The sequence below is a fragment of the Thamnophis elegans genome, chromosome 1, assembly GCF_009769535.1.
Source record: "Thamnophis elegans isolate rThaEle1 chromosome 1, rThaEle1.pri, whole genome shotgun sequence".
Lineage (NCBI taxonomy): Eukaryota > Metazoa > Chordata > Lepidosauria > Squamata > Colubridae > Thamnophis > Thamnophis elegans.
In genome coordinates, this window is record NC_045541.1 from 921,310 (window position 1) to 933,074 (window position 11,765).

General features: G+C 43.4%; 1 protein-coding gene across 1 annotated transcript; it reads left to right on the forward strand.

Annotated features, from left to right (window-relative positions):
- Positions 1–428: 428 nt before the first annotated feature.
- On the forward strand, positions 429–949 carry LOC116519458 (trafficking protein particle complex subunit 4-like; the record flags this gene model as incomplete). Its single annotated transcript, XM_032233328.1, has 1 exon — positions 429–949. A coding segment is annotated over one exon (519 nt), but the record flags the coding sequence as incomplete, so codon positions are not given.
- Between the last annotated feature and the right edge of the window lie 10,816 nt (positions 950–11,765).

Here is an 11,765-nt window from a genome sequence, read left to right on the forward strand (position 1 = left end):
GAGGAATATAGATATTAAAAAGCAAAATCTCCACCTGTTTAAATAAAAGTAAGGTAGTCACAACCCATGGCTGGAAAGGTGGTAGTGATAAACATTTAAATTGCAAGGATGTATTAACTAATGTCACAATACCCCCTTTAGCTCTCCCACCCACCTTGCTTGGGACAGCCGGGATTGAGTTAACACAATAACCACCTAACTGTATCTCTGCGGAGGCCCAGGTTTCCTGTAAGAAGAGGATGTCAAATTGTGATATATAGTCAAAAAAGAGTCGGTCTTTTGATGGAACAGAATATATTCCAGGTTATAAGGGAAAGTGGCTCATCTTTTGCAGCTCATCAGGAAACTTGATTTATACAAAGAGAAGTTGTTGGGTAGTTGCAATGGATTGAGGTGTCATCACATACAGAATTAGCCTTCTCTAAATTCTCCTGGCCTTCGGGCAGAGCAATGGCATCTGCCTGGGCCACGCCGTCCTGGCCATCAACGGCGCTGACGTGAACAGGCGCCCGACCGCCTACAGGAAAGACGTGCAGGAGTTCCTGGGCAACCCGGCCAACTCCCCGGTGGCCATCCGCTTCAGCCGCCTGTGGCTCTCCTCCAACAAGAAGCTGATGATGGCCTCCATGTTCCACTCTCTCTTCGCCATTGGGTCGCAGCTCTCCCCCGAGCAGGGCAGCTCCGGCATCGAGGTGCTAGAGACGGACACCTTCAAGGTGCACTGCTTCCAGACGCTGACAGGGATGAAGTTCGTGGTGCTGGCCGACCCGCGGCAGTCCGGCATCGAGGCCCTCCTGCACAAGATTTACGAGATCTGCTTGGACTTTGCCCTGAAAAACCCCTTCTACTCTCTGGAGATGCCCATCAGATGTGAGCTCCTTGATCAACACTTGAAACTTGCCCTGGAGGTGGCAGAGAAGGCCGGGCTCTTTGTCCCAGGGTCATAGGATGAAGTCCTTCCGCTTCAGTTGCCCAACGGACTGTTTGGCTCTTGGGACCCGAAAGGCTTCCCAGCAATTCCAGAGCTGGCCCTCTACCCGTCCTTGTTTGGACAACCTCTGCTGCTGGAGGTTAGAAGGAAACCTTGTGGGCTACATGTAGGTGTTTAATTTATGATTGGCACTTTGTTTATTGCTAGCAATAAACCGGGCGGAGCCCCCCAGTAAACCCCAAGCCAGTCGGGACTCCCTTCTTCTCCGTTAAGAGAGGGGCGCCTTCGCTGCTGAGAAAGTAGAAGAGCAAAACTTTGCAGTGCAGGGAACCAGCAGGGTCCAGACGTCAGGCATGGCGATCGAAACTCACCCAGCTACTGCTGCTGCCTGGAAGCCATGTTTGCAGACCCTTCGCAAGGAAACAGTCCCGGAGAAAACACGTGTTGAGAGAGAAAGCCTCCTCGTCATGGGTGGATATAAATGAGGAGATGGTGGTCGAAGGAAGCGGGTGGAGTTACGGTTGCATGCCGGGAATGCGGGGAGACAACTGAATGGCTGAGGCTTTGTTGAAGCGCTAGAGAACTATCGGTTGTTGTTTTCCTTTGCCTCTGGGTGGGAGGGAAAGGAATAGACATTAAAGCAGCCATGAGGAATTGCTCTCCAAGTTTGAGTTTATTCTTTTTTTAGCAAACTTTAGATTGTATCGCGAATTAGTGCAATGATTCAGTAACTTGAATATTCTTTTATATCTCCCTTCCAACTTTTTTAGCCCAGTGTCCCTTTACATAACTGTTCACATAAAGCTCTTAGAACTTGAACTGTTCATCTTCAGCTTTAAATAATTCTGTGGTCCTTTCATCTCTGTGTATTTTCTTATTTGATTGTCTGTTGCCTGACATATCTTATTTTTCTAATGGCATTAGTTCCTGAATATATTAGTTCTGAACAAATGCTTCTTTTATTCTATAAGGCCATTTTAAAGGCTTTTGGCATAGCATTTCCATCTTTAATTCCATGTGTCTCTAATCAGATCTCTTCTGTGATAATTGTTGAGTCATTCTGCCCTAGCTAGAAATCCTCCCATGATCTGTTTGATCTTAAAATATTTCTCATTTGTTATTTGTTGACATGTTTGGTCCAACTATCTTTTCTTCCTTGGAAGTCTGTTCAGACGTTGTAGATCTGTGCAGTGGCCCACCATTTTCTCTCTGCTTTTCATGATTTTGGACCTTTATGAACCCAATTCTATTTGGACCTTCTGTCTTTTGAAATTTGAGGGTTTTTTAAACTTCCGTTTTCATAGTGTCACAGTGTCTATTCCTCTTCAGGTTCACTTTTATAAAAGTTAAGTTATACTGAATACATCTATGTTGTCATATTTTACAATTCTATATTCTCTAAATCAAAGTTGTCCTAATAATTCATGATCTTTTCATAGTCTGCATTCTAGTTGATTTGATTACACATCTTTGCCTTATTATATATTTAATTTAGATAACCAATTGGTAGCATCCTTGTAGAAAAAAATGTGCTGTTTCTTAAACCAATTGTTGGCATTGGACAAAGAATTCTATTCACAAGCTGTATTCATGTATAAACTGCAACCTTGAACCTAGTAAATCTAGATCTTTCTGTAATTCTAGAGCTGTCAAACTCCCTGTCAACCCTGAAGCTGACCTGGTCGAAGCCATCTTGGAGCTCCAGTGTTGCCACACTGGGGAGAGATAAAGAGAGGGGCGTCTCTTAGAGATCGATGGGGCTGCGTAGTCAAAATGAAATACTTTCCCCTGGGAACCAAGGACGTTCTCACACCTGGCTGGAGGAAGGAGGAGTGATGTCACCAGACCTGCGGTCGCTGCCATGATTGGGCCACGTGACTGAGAGTTTGGGTTTGAGGGGAAAACTTTTAATTAGGTGAAAACCAAGCCCCCCCCCCCAGAGTTGGTTTTCACCAGATATGTGCTAATTTGACATTTCCAGTAAAGATATTCTTTGAGGAATCTGCCTGCCTTAAGAGTTCTTGCTTGCAATGGATCTGTTATGTGGAACCCTGGCACTCTTGGCCCGTGGGGCGGATGTGTCACGTGCTGCCCATGCCCAGTTTAGCAAAGGGGGGGGGGGAAAGTCCTGATAACTTCATGTGATGCCACCGTGATGATGTGAGTTTGGCACCCCTGTTCTAGGCGCTTAAATTTCTCTAATGGTTTGCACCCCAATCACCAATGAATACTATTAAGTCAATGATGCAACTAACACAACTTGTAATTGGTCATAAAAATTCTTAGCATCTTCCTCCATGGTGTCTTGCAACAGTGTGTATCTGTATTGTACTTACATAATACAGAGGTTTACTAGATATCCATTTAATTCTAATAGGTATAATTTCTGCTTATTGGATTATAGCTGAATACATACTGTATGTAGTAAGGTTCTTTTTTAATATCACATTATTTTTACTCATTATTACTCTTTTTGTTATAGTCTAAATAACAACATGGAGTCATCTGATCTGAAGTGCCCATTTAGGCTCACTTACATTCACTTAGTCCTAGGACATTTAATTTGGCATATTTTTATTTCTGCTTTAACTATTTGTTCTCCCTTTTCATGCTTTTCAGATACTAAATTTAGAGTGTTTCCTTTTAAAACATGGAGTCTCTCTGTTAATATTGGTACCTTTGATGACTGAAATTCCTTGCTGGTTTTGTCTGGCCAAATCATCATCTTCCAATGTACTTAGTTGAAGTTCAATGTGCTTCCTGGTAAATTACCATATGTAAATCACACCTCTTTCATCTGCGCCCAAAGTTCTCTCATCCATATGCATGAGTTTCCTTGGCAATAATACAGAAGTAGTTTGCAATTATTTCCCTGTGGTTTTAATTCAGCCATTGCTTTTTCTAGGGGGATTGGTGTCCTCCTTGCCTACACGGTCCCAGCTGGCCCAACTCCTCACTCTAAATTAGCCACAGCTTTGCTGTTACCATTTCAAATTTCCTGGGAGTGTTGCTCTATGGTCATTGGAGTTTCTGATTCTTTCTGTCACCTGAAGGTGGCAGTAGGAGGGCAGCTACCAGTAGGAAGACTGCTGATAGGCAAAGGGCACCGTCTCTTTCACAGTACCCAGCAGACGTCCAGCTTTTCAGGATGCTCATCGGAGGTGGTCTTCAGCCAGGTCTCACCAGTTCTAGTGAACCGGTACTGGAAATTTTGAGTAGTTCAGAGAACTGGCTGGCTCTGCTCCCATCTATTCGCTGCCTCCCGAGTCCCAGCTGGTCGGCTGGGTCTTCTTCTGTTGACCCCCGCACAGGAGAAGGGAGCTGGAAAGCAGGTGAGTGGGGTGGGGAGGGAATGGGGATTTTGCAGTATCCTTCCCCTATCGCTCTCAGCAAGCCACTCCCACCGAGCCATGCCATGTCCACAGAACAATAATAAGCAATAAAAAACACTGAATCCCATCACTGATGCTAATGCTAAATAGATGAATAGAATATCAGAATTAGAAGGGATCTTTGGACGTCTTCTAGTCCAATCCCCTGCTCAGGCAGGAAACCCTACACGATTTCAGACCAATGGTTGCCCAATCTCTTCTTAAATCAGATCAATTAGCTAATACTACATTATTGAGTTTTCTAAATTCAGAATTATGAACAGCGTGTATTAACGGTTGTGGAACTTTCAGGTTGCAAAATATTAAATTATCAGGGGATCTTCCTGAAAGCATGGGGAAGAGGCGTAACAACCTCCTCACCAAAAAGTGAACTCTCCAGAAGCCTTTAAAAACCCATAAACAAGCATAGAATTGCAACCTCAGGGAAAAAGTGAATGGAGAAAAGGCTGGACTTGGAGAGAGGAGAAGACTTTGTGGAAAATAAAGTTTTACTTGGATGCAAAGTTTACTCAGTTGAGTATTTGAGTTGAATAATGTAGCTGTTGGAAAGAGAACAGTCATCCGGATTATTCAACAGAAATCCTTTCAGATTAGGAAAATACAGTCAGAACATTTGAGCAAGATGACCGAGTACATGGCCAGAATTATACTGGTCTACAACCCCTATGGATGCCAGCACATATCACAGAAGTTGCGGGTCCCTGTTTGTATCGGGTGGAGCTTGAGGAGGGACAACTGTGGCGCCGATGTATTGACCAGCTTTGGAGCTGTGTGATGGGGACAGCTGGAAAAAGCAAACCGGGTGGGGATCCAGAAGAGCGAGAGGTACGACAACGCAGTGAAAGGGGCGAGTCCAGTGCAGAATGAAACATCTGTTATTGAGGGTCCACTGCTGCAGAGTCCATCTCGCTCTTCTTTGTCTCCGGCTGAGGGATATGCCCAGTTGGAGGCCCCAGATAGTAATTGTAATCCATCTGATGTAGTTGAAGAAGCGTCAAGGATGCGGTCAATGGTTGGGGGCCCAATAGAAATACAGGAGAGCTGCAAGTCCACATGAAACCACCAGGGACCAATGTAGCTGGGCGGTTATGTGGTGTAGTACATAGTTAATGGATCATTCTGTGGGTGGGAAGGGGTGTTAAATCTGGTTCCTCATCTGTTCCCCACACACAACATTGCAGTTGTTAAATGAATCACTGCAATTGTTTTTTTTTTTGTTTTTTTTTTGTACAAATCTTTTTTATTTCCATTTCATTCTATACAATCACATGTTTACTGTGCATAACCGGGGCATATAACATTGGGTAATAAACACAGCCCTCGCTTTTATAGAGAATGCCCCCTACAATACAAACCCAATATACCGCCTTGGCCCCACCATACGCCCTCTTTCATCCCCCTCCAACTTTCATTCTTCCTTCTCTCATACCCCTCTACACCTACTTCCCCTCCCCCTCTATCACTCCCTCTCTTCATCCATTCCCTCCCTTCCTTCTCCTCCTCCTCTCTCTCACTCTCTCTGCTCTCCTTCTTCTTTCACTCAGCTCCTCCCTTCGGTATCTCTTACTTTCCGATATATTCAGTTTGTTCTGTTTTGACTCTAACATTAATAAAAACCACAGTATACAAGTGCAATCATGTATTTTAGAATTTAACACATATTATATTTCCCCCCTCCCCCCCTCCCCCTAGGTCCCCGCCTCCCTTCCCTCCCCCTGACTTCCCAGAGCCCATACATGGTATAACTTTTTGACAATCACAGTCTAAAATATCTCTACATTGAACTCAGCTTCTTGCTGTTACCCAAATTTTTAACAATTTACGTTATTACTAATTTTAAGCATAAGCTATCTGGAATTTCCTAGTCCCGTATTTGCTTTGTATATAATCAATCCATTTTTTCCAGTCTCGTTTATACTTCTCATTTGAATGTTCTTTAAGATATGCTGAAATTTTTGCCATTTCGGCTAAGTTTGTAACCTTTAAAGTCCATTCTTGAATTGTAGGCAGGTCTTTCTTCTTCCAGTATTGCGCCACCAAGAGTCTTGCTGCCGTTATTAAGTACAGAACCAAATTAATCTCTACTGCTACAAAGTCAGTACATATACCTAGTAAAAACAGTTTGGGAGTGAATTTTATCCTTTTTTTGAAGATATTTTGCAGGATCCACCAAATTTTTATCCAAAATGCCTTAACATTACGACATGTCCACCATATATGAAAGCATGTAGGATCTAAGTGCCATCTATAAAACATCTTATAAAAATTTTCTCTCAAATTTTGTGCTTGTGTAAATTTTACATTTCTTACCCATATTTTTTCCCATGTGTCCAGCATTATAGGTTCTTCAATATTCTGAGCCCATTTTATCATACAATCTTTAACCATTTCGGTTTCTGAGTCCATCTGTACTAATACATTATATATCCTCTTTATGTGCATTAAACTTTGATCTCTTATTTGTTTAAACAAGTTATCCTCAGCTATCACAAAACCTATTTTTTGATCTATTTTCCACCTGGCCTGTAATTGGCCATACTGAAACCACGTTTGAACTACCTTCTCTTTTTTAAGTACCTCTAAAGATTTTAATTGCAGCACCCCTCTTTCTGTATTAAGAAGTTGTCTATAAGTGGTTCTATCGTGTTTTTGTTCTATATTTATATTTTCAATTGCATGTCTAGGAATTGCCCACATGGGCAACTTGTCATTTAGTTTATGTTGATATTTTTTCCAAACCCGCAATAAGGCATTTCTTAAAATATGATTTTTGAAATTCTTATCCAGTTTTTTGTTGAATAACAAGTAAGCATGCCAACCATATACCAAATCATATCCCTCAATATTCAGTATTCTGTCATTGGTTAAATGGATCCAAGAATCACTGCAATTGTTAAGTTAGTCACAAGGTTGTTAAATGAATCTGGCTTTCCCATTGACTTTGCTTGTCAGAAGGTTGTGTGATCACATTCCAAAGTCTCAACAATTTTTTTGAACTATAGTGACCAAAATATTCCAGGTGTGGTCTTACTAGGGTTTTATAAAGGGTCACTAATATCTCACATGATCTTGATTCTATGCCTCTCTTTATACAACCCAGGATTGTATTCGCTTTTTTGGTTGCTGCTGCACATTGCTGGCTCCTATTCAAGTGATCATCTACTAAGACCCCAAGGCCCCTCACTGTTTCTGAGCCAGGTGTTGCCTAATCTACACTTACACCTTTGTTTTCTCCTGCCTAAATGCAAAGCTTCGCTTTCTTTCACATTGAAATTCATTTTGCTGGATAGGGCGCATTGTTTACGTTTGCCAAGATCTTTTGGGATCCCGAGCTTGTCTTCTGGAGGGTTGGCTATTCTTGCTAGCTTAGTGCCATCTGCAAATTTGACGAGTTCCCCTCTGAGAGTCCCCCACAGTTATTTATGAAGATACTGAAGACTACTGGGTCTAAGATGAAGGCTTGTGGTTCCCCAGTACTTACTTCTCTCCATTGGACGTAGTATCATTAAGAATTATTCATCGAGTACGGTTTGTCAGCCAGCTACAAATTCATCTGGTAGTGATAGCAAGAGCACTTAGACTTATATACCACTTTACAGTTCTTTACAGCCCTCTCTAAGCGGTTTACAGAGTCAGCATATTGTCCCCAACAATTTGTGTCCTCATTATATTCACCTCGAAAGGATAAAAGACGGAATCAACCGTGAGCCTGGTGAGGTTTGAACTGCCAAATTACAGGCAGACAGCAGGCAGCAGCAGAAGAAGCCTGCAGTATTGCACTCTAACCACTGAACCACCGTGCCTCATCTGGTGATGTTGCCTATTCCACAAGTTTGTTGTTGTCTGCTTTCTCAATGCCTTACTAAAATCTAAGTATATTGCAGTGCGTTAACTTAAAAAAATTCAACCAGCATTGTTACTTTTCTCTATTATTACAATTTTATCCCGTAACATTATTTTCTTTGCCACGTTTCCCAGGCTTGATCATAAGAGGGCAGGTGCTTTTTCTTCCCATTCATTTTCTAGAATTTGGAGCTGGGCTGGGCAATCTGCTCCTCAGATTGACAAAAAGCCAGTTTAGCTCCTTTCAGAGCCAGAATTCAGCCACCGAGCAGGTTAGGCAATCCTTGTGCATTCCCAATAGCAAATCTTCAAGGATTCATTCAGATCTCATTACTGACACAATTGCTACTTAACAAGAGTCTTTCACATTTTTTACATTCTGTTTGAAATTTGCCTAGTTGAGCCATTTGAGACACACTTGAAAGGTGTAGATGCTATGAAATGTTAATTTTGTTCATTAATAATAAAAAAAAATCAGGAATCTCAAAGGAGTTTCCAATTACCTTATTTTATTAAAAGATATAAACCTTTCTGAGCTGCAGCTGACCTCAGTTCATGAAAGTATATTAGTGTTAATTAAATGTGTTCATTGGAAAGGCTGTTGCTGGACTCCTAATTTTTTACCCGGACGTGGACCAATATGGATCTCCTCTTACAGTGCAATATATTTCATTCCCACTGTTAAAACTCCACAAGAGGAAGCTTGGAATACAATGTTTAAGAATGTAAATTAGGTGCACCCTCAGTTATACAAGGCTTCCAACTCTCTCTCTCCCTTTGCTTTGACAGGAAGATTGCATTTCCTGCCTCCTGTTACACAACAAACATGGTTGTTTTGCAACAAAATAAGCTGGCAGGGAAACAGCACCAAGAAACCTGTCAGGGAAGCTCTCCCACCCAGCCAGATTGCAGGAGCAGCTGGCAATCCTCAGCCGTGATGACTGTACAGCTGATTTGGGCAATCAGCAGGGATGAGACAGGCAATATTCTAAATTATTAAAATATTAAAATATATTTTTATTTTAATAAAATATTAAAATTAAAATTTAGTTAATTTAGAATATAAAATATTCTCAATAAACTAAATTCAATAATAATGAGGACTTCCAGGCGCATTTTCTGCTCTATTTATTGTCATTTTTCCCTCCAACTTCGCTTCTGTCTAGAATTTGGGTCGTATGTTGTCTTAATTCCACAGAGGTTTTTATTGTGCTGCAACTCCCCAAGATTGAGGGGGAATAAAAATCAAATCAATAAATAATGGCATGTACAGGATCTGGATAATCCCCTGGTGGTGCATGGACAGGGCTGAGTGAGCCTCTCGCAGGTGCAGCCTCGAACTGAACTTTGCCAACCTCAGGAAACTAAGTGGCATCACATCAGAGAATTGGACAAATATGTAAAGTTAGAAGTATTTGGGAAAAACTGGCAAGCTACTTCTGCTTTTGGCCAAGAGAACAACCAAAACATATCCAAAAAGCCAGCAGGAGACAAGGATTATACCTCACACACACACACACCCCTTCCTACCAGTGACGTGCAGGCAGGGGAGGCACCACCGTCATGATGGAAAGAAAAGGAAAAAGGAAAAAGGCAGAGGTAGTTGCTGCCAGAGTCACCGTGGGAGGCCAGAGAATCACGGGCCTCCTTTACTCTACCTTTATGATGACTTGAGCAAGGGCTAAAAGGGGAAAAATTCCTTATGCAAAGGAGGCACCTGGTTCTCCCGCCTCCTCCTGCAGAGGGCGCTTTGTTTAGAGGCTTTCTTTAAGCAGGTAAGCAGCGCCATCCAGGTGGAGACTCTGGCAGCAACTATCCCAGCCTGGCTAGAGCAGCTCTTGCCTTTCTCTCTTTTCACATTTTCATCGTGGCGGACAAGAGGAGAGTTGAAATCCTCTGACTGACACAGCTGGAAAAGGTATGTGGGTCGGAGGGAGGGGGCAGGGGGGAGGAATTCAAAATTATGTGTAAGTAATTGTAATTTGTTTTATTATAAGTAATTTGTGTGTGTGTCTGTGTGTGTGTTTTACCTGCCTCTGCTGGCATGCGGGCTGGCACTTTTTTATTTTTTAAAGCCATGCCACCGCGCCTCTCCATAGAGCAGGACAAGCCGGCTTCGGCCATACAGCGGGTCCCGCTGAATGGCTGGAAGGCACGCTGGCACTTTAAAGTGCATGCCACCCCGCCATAGAGTGAAACATGTCCTGTTTTATGGCCGGGAGGCGCACTGACATTTTAAAGTGCGTGCCGCCGCCCCGGGCCTGGCCATACTCATGAGTGCAGCTTGGAACGGCGAGCTCTCCGGTGGTGGTGGTTCCAGCGACGGCAGCAGCAGCAGCAGCAGCAGCGATGGCAAGAGCCCCGCCGTCCAGCTGGATTCACCAAAAAGCAGCACCAGCAGCAACGGGACATGTTCGGGGAAGGGAGAGCCAGAGCCAGCTGCCCGGATTTGCGCTCCAGCTGCCGCTGCTGCTTCTGCTTCTGCTGCTGCTGCTGCAGCCACCAGAGACTCCTTCCCCTCCGCCGCCCGCATGGGATGGGGAGTGAGCACGCAAAAGGAGGAAAAGGAAAGGGGTGGAAAGGATTTCTTTGCCTCCGTCCCACCCTCTGGCGGCTCAAAGGGGCAGGACCCGGGTACCAGGCAGCCGGCGCTGTGGTGGCAACCACGTTACCATGGGCTTTGTTACATATGCACCTGGGCTCGGCCCGAGAAGCGACGCCTGCAAAGGGCTGTCACCTGAGGCCACCTCGCCTCATTTCCTCTGCCCCGTCAGGTTGCGGAAAAATGAGCAGCTCAATTCTCCGCTCCCATTTTCCTCAGCCTCTGCGCTATTGGTGTTTGTGTGTGCGGGGGTTTAAACTATCGCCTTGCGCCAGAATTGATGGGAAATAAAAGGCTGAATTGTTTTTAGCCTACTTACCTCCCCAATATGCAAAAGATCACTTGGAGTTTACACATCATGATCAGTTCTAAACTATGGATTTATAGATCACAATTGCTGTGTTCATACAATAGGCCCTCTTGAAAGCAGGCAAAAGCCGCCCTGCCACCCTGGCGCTATGTCCCGCCTCTAGGTCGGACATAGCGCCGGGGCGGCAGGGCGGCTTTTGCCCGCTTGCCTCACCAGCCATAAACCTCACCGCACGTCACTGCTTCCCACCATATGCACAAGATGATGGACAATGTTTTTTCACAACTACTTGTCAATTTCCCCTGCTCCTTCGAGCTTCTTCTAATGCTTTGATTTGTTTCCAAAGACTTTTTCTGAATTTATGATACGATGGCAGTGTTTCATATTTGAGGGGCTGCCACAAAAAAGGAAGTCAACACACTTTCCAAAGCACCCGAAGGCAGGACAAGAAGCAATGGATGGAAACTAATCAAGGAGAGAACCACTCTATAATTGAGGAGAAATTTCTTTTTTTTTTTTTAGCAGATTTTTTAAATTGTTTTTTTTGTATTTGTATTTTGTATTTATTAGACATTTATAGGCCGCCCTTTTCCCTGAGGGGACTCAGGGCGGCTTACAGTCAAAAAGGAAAGGGAGTGTAGGACAATACAAAAAGAAATGTGCACAAAAGTAAATTAAACAGTAAAA